The sequence below is a fragment of the Arachis duranensis genome, chromosome 9, assembly GCF_000817695.3.
Source record: "Arachis duranensis cultivar V14167 chromosome 9, aradu.V14167.gnm2.J7QH, whole genome shotgun sequence".
NCBI classification, from domain to species: domain Eukaryota; kingdom Viridiplantae; phylum Streptophyta; class Magnoliopsida; order Fabales; family Fabaceae; genus Arachis; species Arachis duranensis.
This window is the reverse complement of record NC_029780.3, coordinates 31,843,266-31,866,594: the sequence shown is the minus strand read 5'-3', so window position 1 is coordinate 31,866,594 and position 23,329 is coordinate 31,843,266. Positions and strand designations below refer to the sequence as shown.

The window sequence follows — 23,329 nt, the reverse complement described above, 5'->3', positions numbered from 1 at the left end:
TTAAATATGATATTCGGATTCAGTGAATTTTTCCGAGTCAAAAGACATAGTTTTCTGCGTAAACGCAGTGGAATTTTGATCGGCAGTACCGACTGAGACCTGTCTGGTACTGCAGCTGAGAAAATTGATTATGAGTAAATAAGATTAAGAAATGAGGAATTATAATTAGGGGAGGTAGAAATATTTGAAGTACGATTTAGAGCGCTAATCTTAAAGGTTTTAGTCCAAAATTGGGCCAACGGACAAAAATAAGTGAACTGGGCCTAAGTGGGCCCAAGACCCAACATATATAAATATTAGTTATGTGCATTTCAGCTCATTTTACCCTAAAAGAGAGGTTGGGGCGCTGAAATAGAGAAGAGAGAAGAGAAGAGAGAAAACCTAACTCTCTTTGATCTTCAAACCACCATAACTTGAGCAACGGAGCTCCGATTGATGAGCCGTTTGCGGCCACGCGTCGCTCTTCTCATCCTCTACAATTCTATCTAAGTTTTGTGGTGATTAATTCACTGTCCTCTGCCCAGTTTTCATTTTCCTCTTCAAATTCGAATTTGGTTTGGGTTTTGAGGAAACCTTGTGATTTTGGTTGTTTAGGAGTGCTCTAGTATGAGCCATAGGTGATATTCATCACAAACTTCAGTGGGTTAAGGTAAGAAACTCTCCAACCCTTGTGATTTGTCACTTTTATGAGCCCTATGTTGATGTATGTACGTAATATTGGTTATGTTAGTGCATTTGATGGTTTTGGTGCACAATTGGGAGATTGGTGTTGTTTGAGGAGCTTTGGTGAGGCTTGGGGCTAAGGTTGGTAGAGACTTCCAAAGAAAAGTCTCAGTTGATTTGGCTACAAGAGGTACTGTAACACCCCAAGTTTCATACTATCGTGGAGGTCTTTAAAATAAGGTGCCATACTTGACCAAGAAAAAGAATGACTTAATCGTTATGCAAGGCAGGAGGAAATGCGCGTAGAGCGGAAAATGAGTAGCACTAAAACGTTGGAATTTTTTTAAAGACATCTTAACCATGAGTACGTTTCAAAATAAAAATACTTATAGGAAACTAAAATAGGAAAGAAACTAACTACGTCCTAAACTAATCTCGTCGAAGAGGCTCCCATACTTGCGTCCTATCCTATCCTTGATCAGGAGTCTTCAGTTATTCACGAATCGAGGTACCAGGGGTCTCCCTCCAACCCCCTTTCGCACAGTGAAGACCCAGTTCCGCTGCGTGGGGTGAATAAAAACTCGACGGGGTGCCAAAGTGGGGAAATAGGGCACGTATTCCACCTTTGGACTTCCGTAAGGGTTCAACTCCTCCTCTGGATCCTCCTCCATGGTGTCTTCCTTCTGGCCAGGGTTGTCGGACTCCTCTCCCTCGGCCTCGGAGTCGGACTCGAGGTGTACCACCTTAGGTGACCGCTTTCCAGATGTCGAAGCATTCCTATCTAGGAAGGTTACGATGGGCAGTTGGGGTCCTTCTTCCACGGGTTCTCGACCTAAATAGATAGTATGGAGCACGGTAGTAGTGGTCGCAACTACCCACGCGTGCTTCGAGGGGTCATACTCAGAAGTTACCCTCGGGGGGCACTGCGTCGTCTCTATCCGCTGTGCCATGTTCCTCCAGAGACAGTATGGGAAAAGAAAGGGAGTGAGAACCTAGCGTCTCAGTAGGAGTGCTATGCAACACCTGCATATCCATCTCCAGCCCACGTGCGGGATTTAAAAAAAAACAAGCGTATAACATGGCATGTAATATGTATCTTTCTTGTAAAACATGTGTGCAAAAAGAAAGAGATAGAAGGATAACATCTTAAGTAACATCAACATAATCATCATTAAATCTAAAGAAAAAAAAACATAAACATCAAACTTTCATTCATGCTTTCTTAACTTTTAACTTTTATGGAAGGTATTGAGCTCAAACCGGTATAAATGAGAGTCCCCTTCCCTTACCGAAGGTTCTTATCTCGAGTGTCTTGGCGATCACCTTCCCTTACCGAAGGATCATCTCGATCGATCACCCTCCCTTACCGAGGGATCATCTCGATATCTTGTCTTTGGGGGTCACCTTCCCTTACCGAAGGATCACTCCCTCAGTTCAATTTACAATCAAGGTTATTTAGACATACACAAGAAAAGAGTTATATCAACAAAGATATCTTATTATATAACATTGATGGGAGTTTCCTTCCCTTACCGAAGGTTTCCAAAAGTTTGCCGATCACCTTCCCTTACCGAAGGATCATCTCGATTCGATCACCTTCCCTTACCGAAGGATCATCTCGATTATCTTGTCTTTGGGAGTCTCCTTCCCTTACCGAAGGATCATTCCCTCAGTTCAATTTACAATTAGGTTGTTTAAACATACACGAGAGAAAAATCATATAAGAAGATATCATGGAAGAAAAGTAACAATTGTGATAATAAAGGGATATATGAAAATCACGAGACTCTAGCATGTGTATAGATTTTCTAATTAAAAGATCTTGGTGATATAATAGCATGGATTGAAAGAGGTCATATCAAAGTGCAGAAAATAGGACATTTTAAATAATTGCACAAAATATTAAAGAAATTATGTATCCTTGACTTTAAAGGAGTAATAATGACATAATGATATGCACATAGTAGAATAGGATATATTAGATGTTTGAATAAAATATTTAAGAAAGCATGTACTCTTTTTAACTCATGGAAATATTAATATTAATCTAATGGTATAAAAGTCAATATAGTTTCATGTAATAAAATGAGGGATATTAATTAGCTGAATAAAACAATTATAAAGAAACATGTACTCTTGACCCTAAGAAGATATTAATGATATAATGTACAAAACATAATCCAAGTGCATATTGTAAGAAAGTGGGTATTTGAAATACTTGGATTAGATATTATAAGAAGCATGTACCCTTTGATCTTTAAAATAAAAGAGCAATAATAACATAATAATATAAGGGGTCATTTAGTTGCATATAATAAAATAGGGTTCTTTGAACAAGACACAAAAAGGAGCATGTACTCTCAACATTAAAGGAATAATAATGATGTAACGGTATCAAAGGTTATGTAAGGGCACATAGTAAAATTAGGGAATGTTAAATAATTTAATAAAACATTTTAAAGGGACATGTACTCTCAATATGAAAGGAATGAATGGTAATTAAAAGGTCATGTAAATGCACATAGAAAAGACATGGGATACATATTAATAAATTCAAGAGGGTATAATTGACATAATAGATAATCATGCTCAGTGTAGATGAGAGATAAGCAAAGAATAATTCATGCCATAAAATACATGAAAGATGATAGCCATGCATGGATGGAAGAAAATAAAACAGAACATACTACATGCCAACATAAGTAAGAAAGGCATAATTTCCTACACTTTTTCTTAACGCTTCTTCGAGCTTGCCTCTTATGTTTGCCCACAGAATATTATTTCTTTGTAGAGAGAGAAGGGAGAGGATTAGTGTTTGAGAGGAGTGACTTTCTACCTATGGGTGCTCCCCTATTTATATACGTTTGGGGGTGGGGTGGTTGGGACATTTTAAATTTCAAACTGAGGGTGGTTACTAGGTTCCTATCCAAAATTCTAATCTTATCTCCTAACCGATTTTCAAACTTCGAAGTTTAATTTTGTTTCTAGAAGGGGTGGTTGTTACAGGTACGATTTAAGTTTCATTTATGTACCGTGTGGTGTGATGAGAATTCCTAGGCTAGATGCCCCCTAGGATTAAGTTTGGATTGTGTAAATGGTTGGTGCTAATATGCATAGTTGGTATGTAATGTGAATTGATGATTGGGTTGAGAATTGTGTGGCCTTGTATGCTTGGTGTATTGAAAATTTGATGTATTGAGTAATGAGTATTAATTTTTGGTTTATGCATTTAAATTGTGAAATTGGGCCGGAGGCCGTAAATTTTAGGCCGGAGGCCGGAAAGAGGTAAGGAAGATAAGTTGTTGTGTGCATTGTATGATGACACAAGTGATTGGATGAATTTCAGATAATGAATATATGAATGATTGGGTTGGTTATTGAATAATGAGGTTTGAGGAGTTGAAGTGTGGAAATTGGTAATTTTGGGTGAAATTGTATAGATGATGTATGTTTGATTTTGGTTGAGATATATTATGTGGTCATATATGTGAGTATGACTATTGATGCCTTGATAGTATGATAATGCATGAGAGATATGTATGTTGTGATATATGCTTGAGGAATGATTAAGGTTGATTTGGGGGTGAAACCACGTGATAGTGAGTATGATATTGATTATGTATAATGATGGTTGATTGGAAATAGTATTTTTGGAAATTGGGATGAGCAAGGGTGTATGACATGTTGATATGTTTGTAATTTAGCCATTTGTTTGAAATGGGTAAAATTGGTTATATGGTGGTTTTGTGAATCGTGGTAAAGTGTTAATGTATGAGTTGAGGAGGCTTGATGTTGATTTTGGTATATTTTGATTGGTTTCAAAAAGGGTTGAAATTGGCATGTTTGGTTGATTTTGAAAAAAGTTGAAAATGGCTTGTTTTGAAAATGGCACTTTGTGGTTTTGTATGAAAAACATGGTTTTTGGGCATACTTTGACGGGACATAACTTGGACTACGGATCTCTGTTTTGTGCCAAATCTATTTAGAAATGAAATTGGATCCGGGATGTCCATGCCGTTTGAAGAGCGGGTGAAAAATGATTTAAAATGAGAAAGTTATGTCCGTTGGTAGATTGGGGGGTTGAATCTGTGAATTCTATAGCTTTAAACTTAGAAAATTTTTAGCAGAATGGCCCCTCGCGCGTAGGCGCACTTGGCGCGTACGCGCCGTTCTTTCAGAAAACGCCATCCACGGGTGCGCGTGGTGTGCGTGGGCGCGCCAATGTGCTGCACTCAATACCCAGCCATTTTCTAGAGGGTTGTGCCTGAACTGTGCCTGTTTTGTGCCTTGGGCACGAGAGCACCCACGCGTTCGCGTGGTGGACGCGTGCGCGTCGCTTGGGTATTTTTCAATCCACACGTTAGCGTGTATGACATATACGTGTCGATGAGTTTTGTGGCCATCCACGCGTGCGCTAGGAGTGCACGTACGCGTGGCCCTGTTTTCCTGCCAAAGTTGATAATTGAGTTTTAAAAGCCAAATCTCATACTTTTAAGCCTCCGATCTCACCCCTTATGTATTAAATCATTATGATATGCCTAGTGATGAGAAAGGAGCTAGGGAATGTGGTAACTTGCAAGTGAAGCAAGGGAAAAAGTTATGATCAATGATGTTCAACGATGATTATATGAGATATGGAGGATGACGGTAGAAGTACCGTGTATGCCATGAGCCGAAAGGCTATATTTATTGATAAATGGCTGGTTCTTTATTGAACCATGAGCCGGATGGCTGAGTTATTGCCGGGTCACGGCAAAGCCATTATTGATTTTGGCTGAGTATAAATGCATATATGATTAATGAATGAATGTGTTAAATGGATAATAATGGAAAATGTTGAAATGTGATTTGTAACCCTGGGTAGTAGGCAGTGGCGTTGTCCACTTGCTCCGGGTATGAGACGGAAAAGGATGTTTACGATAAATGAGTTAATTATGGAGTTTTGAATGAATATGACTTTGATACCTGGGTAGTAGTAAGGGTTGGGGTTCGTCCCACTTGCTCCAGTTTTTATGTTTGAGATTTGATAACAATGAGGATTGATAATATGAATTGAGATTGAATGAATATATGTTGGAGATACCTGGGCAGTAGCAAGGGTTGTGGTTCGTCCCGCTTGCTCCGGGTTAATGCTTAAGATACCTGGGCAGTAGCAAGGGTTGTGGTTCGTCCCACTTGCTCCAGGTCAGAGATTGTGACGCCTGGGTAGTAGCAGCAGTAGTGGTGAATCCACTCGCTACAGGTTGAGCTTTTAAACACCCGCTTGGGTAGTAGCCGCAATAGTGGTTGTTCCACTGGCTCTGGGTTGAGCGGGTAGTAGCAAGGGGGTTGTAGCTCAAACCTACTTGCTCCGCAAGGGGTGTTTCTGTCCAATGGTTAGCTACCAGGACATGTCGGGTTGGCTATATAACCGACAGATGATATCATCAGCCATAGGGCAGGCATACATCATTTGCATATGTTTGAATTGTTTGGGTTTGTCTATTTGTTTTGGATTTCTATATCATATATGCTATGTTACCTGATTACGTGCTACTTGTTCTAGTTGTACCTTATTTGTGAAAATCAACTCACAACTCTAAATTATCAATGAGTATTGGACATCAATGACTCAAGGTCACATAAGTATTCAATTCCAAGCCAAGAGTATGAAAAACTACTCATAAGTAAAGAAGTATTTTATCAAACACTTGACATGCATAAAAGAAAAAACATGGTAAATTATATGAATAATAAAATCTATAACTACCAATTCTAAGAAAACAATAATAACAACTCAATTAAGCAACAATAAACATAAAAACATTAAATTGCATTAATGGAAATTCAATATTCAAAGGTTCAATATTCATAAACTAAGAAAACAAAACAAGTTAACTACCACTAAATTTTAAGAGAATTAGGGTGCAAGAATATAAATTCAAGTATCAAGACTATAATTAAATAAGACTAAAACTTAAAACTAATGAGAAAATAAAGTAAAACCTAAGGCATTCTAGAGAGAAGTTAATCCTTCTAAAATCTAAGAAAAAATGTAAAATCTAAGTGTATGTGTGTGTTCCTCCTCCACTCCTTTGGCACTCAAAATACATTAGAATATAGCAATTTGGGATCTTTTGGAAGCCTAAAACAAAGATGCACATATTTCACTAAACCAAGCACGTGAAGGATTTTTGCGCACACGAAATTTTTTCGCTCAAGCAAGAAACTCGCCCACGTGAGGAATGCTCACCCAATCTAGAAACTCGCTCATGCGAGATATTTTCACCTACACGAGACTTCAACAAACTCCAATCCAAGTTGCTTCCTGAATTCGCTTCTTCACTCCATTCTTTTTTATCCTTTGAAGCCATTGAAGCACCTTAACCTTGAAATATTTAAACAAAATTGATTACGGCATCGAATGACATAAAAAGAAATTAAAAATCAATAATTAAGAGCATATAAAGCATATTTTTCACTCATGAGTTTATTGGAAGCAATAAATAAAAAACTCCACGAATTAAGCTAAAAATTGTATAATTTGGTTTATAAACTCTATACTTTTCAATACAATTTATAACAATAAAATGAAATTTATCAATTTTTTCACACTTAAACACTAGCATGTCCTCATGCTATAATAATAATCACGAGGATGAAGGAAGTCTACCAAGATATATATGCAATCCATTTATGCTTATTATGTACAACTATCTACTTCTACCTATTATTCACATAGGGTTGATTAGAATCAAATAATTTTCAAGATGCAAAAAGGCAAAGCGGGCAAAGATGCAACATCAAGCAATTCAATCCCATTATTCAATTGAGTTCTTAAATAATTCAATGCATGCATACAATTATCAAGAGGACTTTAGAGGGTTGTAACGGAGCTAGAGACAAGGTAAGGATGTAATTGGTTAAGTGGACTAGAAATTCGAACCTTTGATTAGCTGAAACTCCCACCTAACCTATAATAACCTATTCAATTCTAATGCAAACCTAACTACTCATTATTCACTTTTCACATAATCATGCATTTTCTCAATTCACATTACATATGCATTTATTTCTTAACTTTTCTTATGGGGTAACATTCATCCCCTTTTTTATTTTTGTCTTTTTTCATTTTTTTCTTTTTTTCTCTTTTTTTATATTTGAGAAACATCATATATACACAAAAGATTAATGCATATGGCTTAGGTATTTAAGGCATGAATATGTATCCAATTCTTAAAAATTTTAATAAACCCAAAATATATTTTTATTCTCTATCAAAGTTTTCCTTTTGATAAAAGACCTAAGTCCTGTTATCCATATTCATCCATATTTATCCATACACAATGAAAGATAAAAGAATGTTTACAGACCAAATCACAAGAGAAAGTGCAACTAAACCAGATTAAAATCCTAAGATATATACAAAACTGACATTAAGTGCAAATAAACTAAAAAAAGGAAAAAATAAATTTATCCAAAAATTTCTAAAAGTGACAGAACTAAAGACAAAATAAATAAAGATGGAGATATTCAGAACACTTGATCCATTTTTTTATCTGATGTTGTAGACTAACGTGAGCAGAAATTAGCAGATTAAGAATTAATTAGAGAAATGGCGTTGCGAGTACAGTTCTTAACCGGCAAAAATTCACTCGTCAATTTAGAAAAAGGGTTGTCACAAATTTCAAAAATAAAATACTGGGAGTATGAGTCCCAGATCATCTCCCAACGAGTTGCAGGAAGATGTGCTATTTTATTAATCAGAGATTTTTAAAATGGGTTTTGAGTTCGATGAACAGAAAATTAAAGTAGAGAATTTATATGAATTAAATAAATTCTTGACCGGGAGAAGATTAAGTGGAAGTTCTATCCTTGTCAGAATTTTGTCAAAAGCAATTAATAATTAATCATTGTTTTCATTTAGTTAACCCTCAATGAATGAAGGAAAGTCAAATTAAAAGTCAACTCCTATTCACAAGTCCTAATCCTCTCCCTTGGGAAGGATTAGAGTTAGTGACTAACAAGCCAACCAATAATGAACTAATTACAATTGAACTCTTGAGTATTCAAACTCAAGGTTCTCATTTTAATCCACTCCCAATCAAGTTGAGGGACTACTCCATCATTATAAATGTAGACATCACAAAATCAAAAGGGGAAGTAGAAGAAGACATAATAAATAATAATAAAAGAGATTAATTAAAAGTAAAAATAGTCTTGTATTAATAAACTATGAAAAATAATCCAATGTCAACTCTGGATAAATTAAGAATATGGAAGAGTAAATGAAAAATAAAATAAGAAACTATAATGACTAGTACCGGAGGTAGACTCTTCTCAAAAGCTAAAGCCAAAATTCTTCAAAATCCTAATTTATGAATGTTCAAGTGAGAAACCTAGGGGAGGAGTAAATTCAGATCTAAAAAACTTGAAATTATGCGGAATGAATTGTTCTTTTGTCTCTGCATGTTCCCTGGCTCTAATCTGTGTTTCTGGGCCAAAAACTAGGTTGAAATGCGGCCCAGAATCTGTGCCAGCGACTTCTAAAATTCTGCAGATCGCGCACGTCGCGCGGCCGCGTCGTCCACGCGTTCACGTCACTCAGCGTTTCTCGTACCACGCGTGCGCGTCGTCCACGCATTCGCGTCGTTCACGTAGCTTCCAATTTGCGCGGTCGCGTCAGGCACGCGAGCGCATCACTATGATTTCTTCCATTTCGCGCGATCGTGTGAGCCACGCGACCGCGTGACTTCTCGCTGGTCATCTCCTCAATTCCTTGTATTCCTTCCACTTTTGCATGCTTCCTCTTCATTCCTTATGCCATTCCTGCCCTATGAAGCCTGAAACACTTAACACACAGATCACGGCATCGAATGGTACGAAGGAAGATAAAAAATATACCACTAAAAGGTCTTTAGGAAACAAGTTATCAATCATAGAATATTTTTAGGAAGGAATTGTAAATACATGCAAATCATATGAATAAGTGGGTGAAGACTTGATAAAACCACACAATTAAATACAATATGAATCATAAAATAGCGGTTTATCAACTTCCCCATACTTAAACATTAGTATGTCCTCATTCTAAATTGAAGGAGATAAATATGAATGAATAGGAACATGTAAGACTCATGTAATGCAATGCAACCTATATACATATGAATGCAACTATATGATTTTGTCTATATGATTAAAAAAATAGATAAGTTCTCTAAGACAAAACATGGGGCAGATTTTACTAATTCAGTTCATATTGTAAAAGCAAATAAATTTGTAAGAAGATATCTCGTGAAAGCAGGGAGTACAGGATTGAGCATTGAACCCTTACTATTGGTGCATGTGCACTTTAATCATCTCTAGTACATGGGGTAATCACTCTATCCTTCTCTAATCATGCTTTCAAAAATTTGGTTTTTCACCTAATCAATCAACAATTTTAAAGTGCCAATCCAAACATCATGAGATCTTTTCATGGTTGTAATGGGGCTAAGGTAAGGGTGAGGGTACACATATGGCTAAGTGAGCTTATACATTGAATCCTTAATTAACCTAAGCTCCCACCTAACATACATGTATTCTATATAATTCCAACATTCATCTTAGCTACCCAAAATCTCCTTTTCACATTCCATACTCATGCATCAACCTTTATTTTAATTTTATATCACATGTGCATTGATTATTAAACTCTAACTTATCATTGGGGTGATTTTGTCCCCTTATTCACTAAAATAAAGAAATTTTTTATTTTTTTATTTTTTATTTTTTTTGTATAGCTTATCAATGCACATAGATTTGTAATCTTTCTTTTATGGTTTCACATGAATAGGTACCCAAATTCCCTTTATTCTATTATGACATATTTTCTACTACCCTTTATTCCCACAATTTTCCCATACTCAGTTAACAGACAAATTCTATCTTAAGCTAACCAAAGATTCAATTAGAATTTTCAATTGTTTTCTGCTTAAGGCTAGTAATGTGGTAAAATATAGAATGAATGGGACTAAAAACGGCTCAAAGTGGTTAACAAAGGTAATTAAAAGGGTTGGCTTATTTGGGATACGTGAGCTAAACAAACAATGGCCTCAATCATATGCATGCACATAACACATTAACATTGGACATATAGGATAAAACAAAATTCAGATAACAATCATAGAAAAGTAAACACATGAGAAAAAAAATGTTTATGGTTAAATAGTGTAACCATGTATTTAGGCTCAAAGTCTCACGGGTTGTGTGTTCTTTTAGCTCAAAAATCCTATTCCAATTTCAACTTCAAAAAAATTTAACATAAATGTTTGATTTAAATTAGTGAAATTTTCGAAAAATATATGGTCTTAAAAGAAAGTTATTGTCTTTTCAATCAGGTAGAACATGCATGCAATTAACCTACTAATATGCAATCTATCCTATTCTAAAGAAAAAAAAGTTGGTGTTAGGGGGAAAGAATTACCTCCGAAAGTTAGGTACTAATCGACCTCCCCACACTTAAGACTTTGCACCGTCCTCGGTGCCATCTGTCAGGAACAAGGGTGGGCTGGTGGTAGTATCTCCACAGTCAGGACCGTCATGGCTCCCTGTGCTGGTAAAGGAAGTGGAGTTCGGAGTGCCTGGATCCTCGTCAGGTCTGTGGTTGCCTGTGAGTAGCTCTTTGAGGTATTTGAATCGGCGGTGGTTGCGGCGCTCTCAGAGCTTTGCTTTCTGGTCTTGTCGGTTCAACCTCTTCAGTATTTGATGCAGCAGCTGACTAGTAGATGGTGGAATGTCTGCAGCATCTTCTATGGACTGGCTGGTAGTGGCAAGTGGTGGCCTAAGATATCTCCCGTTAGGGACGAACTGATCATCCCGTGGAAGTATGGATTTGGTGTCTCCAGCTCTGTAGGAGACTCCGGCTACTGAGACAAGATCTGAGACCAAGGCGGGGAAAGGAAGGTTGCCCGCAATTTATACGTGTCCCATAGTGTTCCAGATGTGTCTTGGTAGATTGAGAGGCTAGTCTGTGAGGATGAACCATAGTAGAACGGCCATGTCTGTGGTGAAGGAGGACTCATGAGTGCTCGGAAAGACGTAATGGGACATAATCTGTGCCCATACGTGAGCCTCTAAGGTGAGTGCGGAAGCCGAGATTCCCTTAGGACGGGAACGATGGTATCCAAAGATCCATTTGCTGCCAGGTTGTGCAATAACTTTGAGAACAACGTCCCAGTCAAATTTGTACACCTGGCGCTTGAGTGCGACTTCTTGAAAAGCGTCTAGTCCTTCTGGAGCAGGGAGAAGATCTAAGGCTCGCTGAATGGCCTCTTCTGTAATGGGATTTGCTTCTGATGGACGTAAATAGATTGCAGGGTCAGTAGGTGGAAATTGGAGAAGAACTTAACTACCCAAGAAAGATTAACCTGCCGTGGCTGTCTCTGTAGGAATCCCTAATATCTTTGTGCAATTTGTGGCTCAACAAATGTGGCAATACGAGGTGGAAGGATAAGAAGGTGTTCATTATTGTAACTCCGAGCAGCCAGAATGGAGAACATCTGCTCATAGTAGTGATTGGGAAATCGTGCAGTGTCATTTGCTGGGAATGGTTTTTCCTTTTCATCGACCTTTATAATCCTTTTAATTCTTTTTGTTGAGGGTTTGACTGTAGTTGAAGAAGGCTCTGCCACTAATGCTCTTTTTGTGCCTTTTCTTGCTGTAGATTTGGGGGTAGCTTTCTCCTTTCCTTTCTTGGTGGCCATCCTGAAAGGAAACGAGTAAAGACATGAATATTTCAAGGGTTATAGCAAGGAAAAGAATGGGAATGGTGGTAATCAATGCACAAGAAAGGATAATGATGTGAACACATGGTCATGACTACATGTGACAAATCAATAACGGAAATATAACAAGTGCATTTGAAGACAGTCAAATGCTAGGTGTTTATTGGCATGCCGGCAAGGGCATGAGTAGCATAGATCAAGCATTCAATGTCCAAGTTACCAAGTCATTCAAACTAACAATATGTTTGTAATAACAATTATATTTAATTAATAAAATATAAAAAGGATTTTGCGAAAAGCAAGCATAGAGAATAGTAGAAAAAGTAGTGCACGATGCCATATGGGCGTTTTCACAAACACATAGCATGCATGTTAAATAAGGTATGGAAAATAATAAATAGAACATGCAAGCAACCCTTATAAAAATAATATATAATTGTTAAACAAGTCCTAAATAATTCACAAGCAACATATAAAAATAATGACCCAAATAAATCTCCAACACCAATAGGAGGAAGAAGAAAAGAAAAAGAAAATATGGATAAGGAAAGTAGAAGAGAAAGAGAAAGAAAACATGAAAATAAGAATAAGAATGAAAAAGTAGGGAGGAAGAGAAGAAAAACCTTGATAATGGTGGTAGGAAAGAGGGAGGAGACTGGAGGAAGAAAGGAGAAGGAAGAATGGGGAAAAATAGGGTTGAGGTGGGAAAAGAAAAGACAATCTGGCATATTTAAATGAGTTGGGCGGCGCAAGCGACGCGGGCGCGTGGTGCACGCGGTCGCGTGGAGTGCCCTTGAAGGAAATAACGCGGATGTGTCGGTGACACAGACGCGTGAAATGATTTGCTTTTAGGGCGCGAGGGCAGCTTCGCGCTCACACAACTCTCTGTTTGAAAAATGTTTTTGCCAAATTTCAGGGTGATGCAGTCGCTTGGTTGAAGCGATCACGTGACTGGTCATCTTGAGAAAATGGTGCAGACATGTGGGGCAGGGCTTGTGCGACTAGCACAAGTGCAGCCCAGCTCTAGTGCAACTCACTGCCATACACCCTTTTACGTCGAATTGCAGAGCCACATGTTCGCGTGGGTGACGCGGACGCGTGGGGAGGCCATTTGACTAATGACGCAATTGCGTCATTCACGCGGTTGCGTGGGTCAAATTGTGCCAAAGGCACACCTCCAGCCACATTCTTGCGCAACTCTCTGTTTCTTTTCTCTAATGATGCGAAGGCACTGTGACGCGAACGCGTCAGCGACGCTGGAGCGTCGCATGCCTTAACACCCTTTTTTTTTATAAAAATGTAGTATATAGTATGTGGATGAGATACAAAAGATAGGCATTAGTACTGAGAAGAGGGATTAACAAGGGAAGATAAGGAGAGGAGGAGGAACGATCATACCATGGTGGGTTGTCTCCCACCCAGCACTTTGCTTTAATGTCCTTAAGTTGGACGCTCCACTAGCTCAGTCATCTGCTGTGGGTGGATCTTCCAAGAGGAAGATCTCTAGTTCCTAGTTTTTCGTCATCTTTTCGCCATGGAATAGCTTCAAGCGATGTCCATTGACTTTGATAAGTTCAGAGCTTGAAGGATGGCTCAAGTAAAAAACTCCGTATGGTCCCACCTTCTCTACTTGATACGGACCATCCCATCTGGATCTCAGCTTGCCTGGCATGAGCCGCATTCTGGAGTTGTAAAGTAGGACTAAGTCTCTAGGTTGGAATTCTCTTCTCTTAATGCTCTTGTCATGCACAGCCTTCACTTTCTCTTTATACAGCCTGGAATTTTCATAAGTTTCTAGGCGAAGATTCTCTAATTCTTGCAGTTGCAACTTCCATTCAGCTCCGGCTCTCTCATAGTCCATGTTGCATTCTTTTACAGCCCAAAAGGCTTTGTGCTCCAACTCAACTGGGAGGTGACAAGCCTTTCCATAAACCAAGCGGAAAGGACTCATCCCAATCGGTGTCTTGTATGCTGTCTGATATGCCCAAAGCGCGTCTTGGAGCTTGGTGCTTCAGTCCTTCCTATGAGGCTTGACTACCTTTTGCAGTATGCGCTTTATCTCTCTGTTAGACACCTCTGCTTGCCCATTAGTCTGAGGGTGATAGGTAGTTGATACTTTATGAATGATCCTGTGCCTCTTCAGTAAACCTGTTAGTCTCTTGTTACAAAAGTGAGTGCCTTGATCGCTCACGATTTCTCGTGGTGATCCGAAGCGACAAATAATATGATTTCTAACAAAGAAAACAACGGTGTTAGCATCATCAGTATGGGTAGAAATTGCTTCCACCCATTTAGAAACATAATCTACAGCTAACAGTATATAAAGGTGGGGCCATTAGAATTTGGAAATGGACCCATGAAGTCAATGCCCCAAACATAAAAAATTTCACAGAAAAGCATAATTTGTTGAGGCATTTCATCCCTCTGGGATATATTACCAAACCTTTGGCATGGAGGACAAGATTTACAAAGATTAGCAGCATCTTTAAAAAGAGTAGGCCACCAGAATCCACAGTCTAAAACTTTTCTAGCAGCTCGTTGAGGGCCAAAATGTCCTCCACTCTCAGATGAGTGGCAGGCCTCTAAAATGGACTGGAATTCTGATTGAGGTACACACCCTCTAATTACCTGGTCAGCACCACATCTCCATAGATATGGGTCATCCCATACATAGTATTTGGACTCGCTTTTCAGCTTGTCTCTCTGATGCTTAGTGAAATCAGGAGGAAAAGTATGGCTAACTAGATAATTAGCTACAGGTGCATACCGAAGGGCTACATCAGATACTGTCTGTAAGCTATCAAATGGGAAATTATCATTAATAGGAATGGAGTTATCTTTAATGTGCTCAAGGCGACTCAAGTGGTCAGCCACCAAATTCTGGTTACCACTCCTATCTTTAATTTCCAGATCAAATTCTTGCAGCAGTAGAATCCAACGTATTAGCCTTGGTTTAGACTCCTTTTTAGCTAATAAATATTTTAGAGCTGCATGGTCTGAGTACACCACTACCTTAGTACCAAGTAAATAGGCTCAGAATTTATCCAGAGCAAAAATAATAGCTAGAAGCTCTTTTTCAGTAGTAGTGTAATTAGATTGAGTAGCGTCTAAAGTCTTAGATGCATAAGCAATTACAAAAAGGTTGTTACCTTCATATTGAGCCAGTGCTGCTCCTACGCATGATTGGAGGCGTCACACATGATTTCAAATGGTTGACTCCAGTCTGGTCCCCTCATAATCAGAGCTTGAGTCAAGGCAGTCTTTGGCTTATCAAACGCTTGTTTGCAATCTTCACTGAACTCGAACTCAATGTCTTTCTGCAGTAGTCTGGATAAGGGTAGTGCTACCTTACTGAAGTCCTTAATGAATCTCCTGTAAAAACATGCATGGCCAAGGAACGAACGGACTTCCCTCACAGAGGAGGGGTAAGGTAAACTAGAAATAACATCCACCTTTGCTGGGTCTACAGAGATACCAGTATCAGAAACAACATGTCCTAGAACAATACCTTGTTTTACCATAAAATGACACTTTTCAAAATTTAAAACAAGGTTTGAACTAACACACCTGTCCAATACTTTAGATAAACTATCCAAGCAAAGGGTAAATGAATCACCATAAACGCTAAAGTCATCCATAAAAACTTCCATACAAGTCTCAATGAGATAAGAGAAAAGACTCATCATACACCTTTGGAAAGTAGCTGGTGCATTGCACAAGCCAAAGGGCATTCTTTTATAAGCATAAGTCCCAAAAGGACATGTAAAAGTAGTCTTTTCCTGATCTTCAGGAGCTATATAGATTTGAAAATAACCTGTATAACCGTCTAGAAAATAGTAGTGAGATTTACCTGACAGGCGATCAAGCATCTGATCAATGAATGGCAAGGGATAATGATCCTTGTGAGTGGCTTGGTTGAGACGCTTGTAGTCAATGCAAACTCTCCATACGTTCTGCACTCTGGTTGTCAGAAGTTCTCCTTGCTCATTCCTTATTATTGTGACTCCAGACTTCTTGGGCACCACTTGTACTGGCCTGACCCATTCGCTATCTGAAATGGGGTAAATGATATCTGCCTCAAGTAGTCTGGTAACTTCCTTCTTGACAACTTCTAAGATGGTGGGATTCAGTCTTCTATGAGGTTGACGGACAGGCTTTGCTCCTTCTTTTAAGAATATTCTATGTTCACAAACTTGAGGGCTGATGCCTACTATATCCACCAAGCTCCATCCAATTGCTTTCTTATGCGTCCTTAATACACTAAGCAGTTGTTCTTCTTGTTGGGAAGTGAGCTTCCTTGCAATGATAACTGAAAACTTCTGCTTGTCCTCAAGGTATGCATACTTGAGGTGTGGAGGAAGGGGCTTTAATTCCATTTTCCGCTCATGGTTTGGTTCTGGATTATCTGGGGCTGGTGAAAATGGTAATGAATCTTCAGTATGTTCAGAGGGTGTCCCCACACTTGGATCTTGCTCCATGTGACTTTTTTCCATTTCTTCTTGGTGAGTTGCAGCTATAATCTCATCAATGATGTCACATTGGAATATGGAGTGATTTTCTGGGGGATGCTTCATAGCTTCATCTAGATTGAAGCTCACTGTTCTGCCATCTACCTCAAAGGAATAGGTACCCGAAAAGGCATCTAGCTTGAATTTTGAAGTCTTCAAAAATGGTCTACCAAACAGGATTGACGAAGGTCTCCCTGAGTCATTTTGGGGCATCTCCAGGATATAAAAATCAATGGGAAACGTGAGCCCCTTAATGCTCACTAATACATTTTCAGCAATTGCAACCACTGTGATAATGCTCTTATCTGCTAACACAAAACGAGCTGCCGACCTTTTTAAGGGAGGGAGCCTTAAAGCATTATATATAGACAAGGGCATAATACTCACGCATGCTCCTAAATCATACATACAGTCAGAAAATATCACACCTCCAATGGTACAGTTAACCATGCATGGGCCTGGGTTACTACATTTCTCAGGTATATTTCCCATTAAAGTAGATATAGAACTACCTAAAGGAATAGTTTCTAATTCATTAATTTTATCTTTATGTATGCATAACTCTTTTAGAAACTTTACGTATTTAGGCACTTGCTAAATGACATCAAAAAGGGGAATAGTTACCTCAACCTTTTTGAAAATCTCTACCATTTTTGGATCAAGTTCCATCTGCTTTCTAGGCTTCTTAGCAAGGTGTGGAAATGGAATAGAAGTGGCATTTTTTATAGCTTCAGCTTGCTGGGGTTCTGCACTCCTTGGTTGGGCTGCTTCTGCTTCAGCCACGCCTTGTGCTTCATCTTCTTTTTCAACATCCTCTACCTCAACCGTGTCCACAGTTGGGGCGTGTTTTGGTGGGCTTGATTCCTCTGGATTCCCCTCTTGCAGTGTGGTTCCAGATCTCAGGGTAATGGCATTGATGCCACCCTTGGGGTTGGGTAATGGTTGAGAGGGGAGTCCACCAGAGCTTGAGGACTGGTTGTTAGAGTTATTCAGTGATCCAATCTGTGAGACAAGGGCTTGTAAGATAGAGTTCAGACCATTTAGAGTAGAAGTGAGGTTGTTTTCCATGGCCTGCTGTCTTCGATCAATAGATTATAGTAACTCATCATCAGGAGATGAATAGGGTAAGTGATCTGAGGGGTCTGCTGAGATGCTTGAGGCTGCCTTAGATGAGGTACTCTGTAGGCCTGATTCTGATTCTGCTGCCTGAAGTTATTGTTATTCCACCTCTGATTTCCATTGTTATCTCTGCCTCCTCTGTTATGATTTTCCCTCCAACCCTGGTTGGAATTATCTCTCCAACCTTGGTTGGAGTTATCATGCCATCCATGGTTGTAGTTGCCACCTTGATTGTACCCTAGATTAGGGCAGTCATAGAAGTTATGAGTGGCTGCCACATTGTGGTCTTCCTATTGGAGTTGCGGACACTCATCAGTATAATGACTGTAATCGGCACAGATCCTGCACACTCTTTATGGAACCAACTGTTGGCTGTGCTATGGTGGAGAAGGATGAACTTGCTGAGCTTGTTGTTGACTTCGTTGCATCTGCTTCAGTAAGTTGGTCATTTCACTTAAGCTCTGAGTTATAGCAGCAGTCTCCTTGCTAGAAGATACCTCTGCAACAGCTTTTGACCGACTTTGTTTTTGCCTGTGATTCCTAGTAAATTCAGCTAAGTCACTAATCAATTGTGATGCCAGGGCATTTTGGCCACTTTCACTGACCTTTTCGTTACTGTTTTTAGGTAGTTTCATTGCATTTTCTTAGGAAATAAGCTAGTTTTGGGTAGAAAATCATTTACATCCTGATTCAAGCATGCATTGTGCATTTTACATGATTTCATGAGGATTTTGCATGATTTTAATGACAAAATTGATATTGCATCCCCCATGACTTGGATTAGAACTTTGATGCACTTTATTGCTTAATTTCAGGACAAATGAAGCAAAGAATGGGAGTAACTTGCAAGGCTAAGGAGAAAAGTGATTGCCAATAACACTCTCAAAAGCCATCAATGCCACGTTAAGGAGTCACGTTAACTAAGTTAACGTGAACTCTAACGTGGAGAAGAGAAGTTGAGCCAACGTTAGTGACACTTAACATTATCACTAACGTTGGCAATTGCTCACAAATGGCCACGTTAGGAGCCACGTTAACCGAGTTAACGTGGCCTCTAACGTTAAAGGGGGAAAAGAAGCCAACGTTAGTGACACTCAACATTGTCACTAACGTTGGCCTAAGGTGCAAAGTACCACATTAACTACCACGTTAACTTGGTTAACGTGGGAGCTAACGTAAGAGATGAGGAATTGTCGACAACGTTAGTGACACTTAACATTGTCACTAACGTTGGCCTAAGGTGCAAAGTACCACGTTAACTCCCACGGTAACTTGGTTAACGTGGGAGCTAACGTAAGAGATGAAGAATTGTCGACAACGTTAATGACACTCAACATTGTCACTAACGTTGAAGCAACCACACAACCCCCAAGAGCCACGTTAACTTCCCCGTTAACTTGGTTAACGTGGAAGCTAACGATGAGGAATGAAGGATGAGCCAACGTTAGTGACACTCAACATTGTCACTAACGTTGGGATGGCTAAGAGTAGCCACGTTAGAAGCCACGTTAACTTAGTTAACGTGGGCTTTAACGTGAAGCAAGAAGGGGCACACTGGAACATTAGTGACAATGTTGAGTGTCACTAACGTTCTCGAAGGTTGGCAAAAGCCACGTTAACCTAGTTAACGTGGACTTTAACGTGAGGCTAAGGGGTGCATTGGAACATTAGTGACAATGTTAATTGTCACTAACGTTCTCAAACTTATACTTTCGCTAAATGTTAAACACCCATGACGTCTTGAGCTAAAGTCTCTACCCACTTCACACTTTCTCTCTGCAAGTAAAGCCAAGCCCAAATGAAGAAAGGAACTGCTTCAAACTCAAGACCCAAAGGCCCAAGACTTAAAGAGCCAACTAGAAGCTGAGAAGAATAGTATATATAGGAGTAGCTTTGAATTGTTTAAGGGATGGACGGAGAGCTAGGAAAGAGAACTACTCTTTGTATTTTACTTTCTCTGCACCTTCTAGCTTTATGATGTATTCTCCATCTTTGATTTTGATTTCTAGAGCTATGAACAACTAAACCCCTTTCATTGGGTTAGGGAGCTCTGTTGTAATTTGATGGATCAATACTAGTTTTCATTATTCTTCTTCTATCTTTCCTCTTGATTTTACTTGAAAGCTTTCGATCTTCATCCAATTGGATAGTTATATTGGAAAAGAAGCTATTCAAACTTGGATCTCTTTGGAACCTTGAAAGAGGAATGAAGAGATCAGCTAGAAATGCTTTCTCATGCTGGACCACATTGGGTGTGGATGGGTATGTGGCTATAACCCTCTCAACACTTGATTTGGGAAATGCATGTGGTATAATCAGTGACCATACTTCATCTCTTCTCATGAGCAATTGACCATGGAATTGGCTATTGATCAAGATTTGAGAGGTTGAACCACAAGAAATTGTTGTTCAATCACTTAAGATTGCCAAGGAGATCAATGAGTGCATTGATTGAGGAAGAGATGAGAATGAAATTGATCCGGAGAATGCAACATCTCCTGAGCCCAATGAACTCCCCATTTCTGATCTTACCCATTCTCTTTAATTTCTGCAATTTACTTTTATGAGCAATTCCCCCATTCCCAATTACAATTCTGTAATTTACTTTCAGTCATTTACTTTCCCGCCATTTTATTTTCTGCAAGTATCAACTCTATTCATGGATTCGCTCAACTAGAACATTCCTTTAATTAAAGTTGCTTGATCAATCAATCCCTGTGGGATTCGACCTCACTCTATTGTGAGTTTTTACTTAACGACAAATTCGGTACACTTGCCAAATGGAGATTTGTTGAGAGACAAGTTTTCCCCCGATCAAGTTTATGGCGCCGTTGCCGGGGATTGATTGTGCATCGACAATGATTACATTAGAGGATCACTTGATTGAGCACTTTTGTTTTGTTTGATTTAATTTTCTGTTTGAGAAATTTGCTTTCTGTCTTAGTTAATTTCTCCCCTCCCCTGTTTCTTAGTTTTTCTTTGTTATTTACAATTCAGTTCACTAACCCCACTAATTGTTTGATATAATGCATCACTGACACTAACAGTAATCCTAGCGAAATACTCTCTGCATTTCTTTTCTTTGCTTGTACTCTGTTGGTTGTATGACAGGGAGAAGAGGCGGGGCTTCAATTTCCTTTGATTCTGAACCTGAGAGAACCTTTTTGAGATTAAGAAGGGAGGCAAAAGAAAAACGTGTGGTTGGTGCTGAAGAAGAGGATGAACACTTTGAAGAATACTTTGGAACAACCATGGAAGACCATCGTGAGGAAGAGGTTCACAACCATGGTGGAGGAGGTAGAGCAAATCCTGGTGGGGAGGATAGAAGAGTCTTGGGCTCTTATATCAACCCAAACCCAGGGAACTGCGGAAGTAGCATCCAAAAGGCAACCATCCATGCCAACAATTTCGAGCTAAAACCTCAGCTCATCACTCTTGTGCAGAATAATTGCTCATTTGGAGGAGGTGCTCAAGAAGATCTGAATCAACACTTGACCATCTTCTTGAGGATTTGTGACACAGTGAAGTCCAATAGAGTCCACCAGGATGTCTATAGGCTGCTCTTGTTCCCTTCCTCACTCAGGGACAAGGCATTCAAATGGCTCGAATCCTTCCCAAAAGAAAGCCTGACAACTTGGGAGGAGGTAGTGAATAGGTTTTTGACAAGGTTTTACCCCCCGCAAAGGATCCCTAGGCTGAGAACTGAAGTACAGACGTTCAGACAGCAAGATGGGGAGACACTTTATGAAGCTTGGGAAAGGTTCAAAGACCTAACAAGAAGGTGTCCACCAAATATGTTTAATGAATGGGTGCAGTTGCATATCTTCTATGAAGGCTTGTCATATAAATCAAAGAAGGCAGTAGATTATTCCTCTGGAGGATCCTTGAACAAGAAGAAGACCATTGAAGAAGCCATAGATGTCATTGAAACTGTAGCTGAGAATGACTACTTCTATGCTTCCGAAAGAGGGAACACTAGAGGGGTAATGGAGCTAAACAATGTATATGCTCTGCTGGCTCAAAACAAGCTCATCACCAAGCAGCTAGCTGACCTCACCAAGAAGATGGAAAGAAGTCAAGTAGCAGCAATCACCACCTCATCAACAACCCAAGAAGAAGTTGAAGAAAAGGACCTTGAGCAAGCCAACTACATTGGGAATTCACCTAGACAGAACCATGATCCATACTCCAAGACATACAACTCTGGATGGAGCAACCACCCAAACTTTGGGTGGGGGAATCAGCAAGAGCAAAGCCAAGACCAGAGACGTTACAACTCCAACAACAATGCAGCTCATCAACAATTCACACAGAGGACATATCAACACCCCCACATCAACACATCTCATCTATCTAACCCTAATCCCAACCTACCATCATTTGATGACAGAATCTCAAAGATAGAAACCCTCCTTGAAAGCATATGCAAAGACATTCAAGACAATAAGGTGTTCAAAGAGGAGGTGCGAGCCAGTATGAAGAAATGGGGAGAAGCAATCAAGAAGCTAGAATTCCAAGTGGGATATTTATCTGAGAAGATTCCCAGACCCACTGATAGCTTCCCAAGTGACACGGAGAAGAATCCGAGAGGTGAAACGAAGAAAGTAAGATGGGAAGATTGCAACATGGTCACTACAAATGATAAGGAGACTGAAGATAAGCCAAGCAATCTGACAGAACAACCTGAAGATACCTTAGTAGAGAAGGAGGAGAAAGACCATCAAGGACCAGAAATCTCACAACAGGAGCTGCTAAGACTATATGCACCATTTCCCCAACTGCTTAAGGGTGCTGTGGGAAAGAGAATATACTCAAGGTTCTTAGACTTGTTTGCATCCTTGAATGTGAACATACCATTCATCAAGGCCATTCAGCAAATGCCAGCATTCATCAAATATATGAAGGAACTTCTTCCCAGGAAGAGTTCACTCAAGGGGGGTGATGAGCGGATAATTTATACGCTTTTTGGCATTGTTTTTAGGTAGTTTTTAATAAGTTCAAGCTACTTTTAGGGATGTTTTCATTAGTTTTTATGTTAAATTCACATTTATGGACTTTACTATGAGTTTTTGTGTTTTTCTGTAATTTCAGGTAATTTCTGGCTGAAATTGAGGGACTTGAGCAAAACTCTGAAAAAGGCTGACAAAAGGACTGTTGATGCTGTTGGAATCTGACCTCCCTGCACTCGAAATGGATTCTCTGGAGCTACAGAACTCCAAATGGCGCGCTCTCAACGGCGTTGGAAAGTAGACATCCAAAGATTTCCAGCAATATATAATAGTCCATACTTTATTC

The 23,329-nt window shown here is 39.3% G+C and overlaps 1 protein-coding gene across 1 annotated transcript; it reads right to left on the bottom strand.

The window, feature by feature from the left end:
* Positions 1-13,917: 13,917 nt before the first annotated feature.
* Positions 13,918-14,358, bottom strand: LOC107465327 (uncharacterized). The gene has a single exon (XM_016084310.1). It carries the CDS (start codon positions 14,356-14,358, stop codon positions 13,918-13,920), a length of 441 nt encoding a protein of 146 aa, XP_015939796.1.
* Positions 14,359-23,329: the final 8,971 nt, after the last annotated feature.

Coding starts and splice junctions, on each gene's coding strand:
- LOC107465327 (XM_016084310.1), bottom strand. CDS start 14,358: ATGAGTCCTTTCCGCTTGGTTTATGGAAAGGCTTGTCACCTCCCAGTT.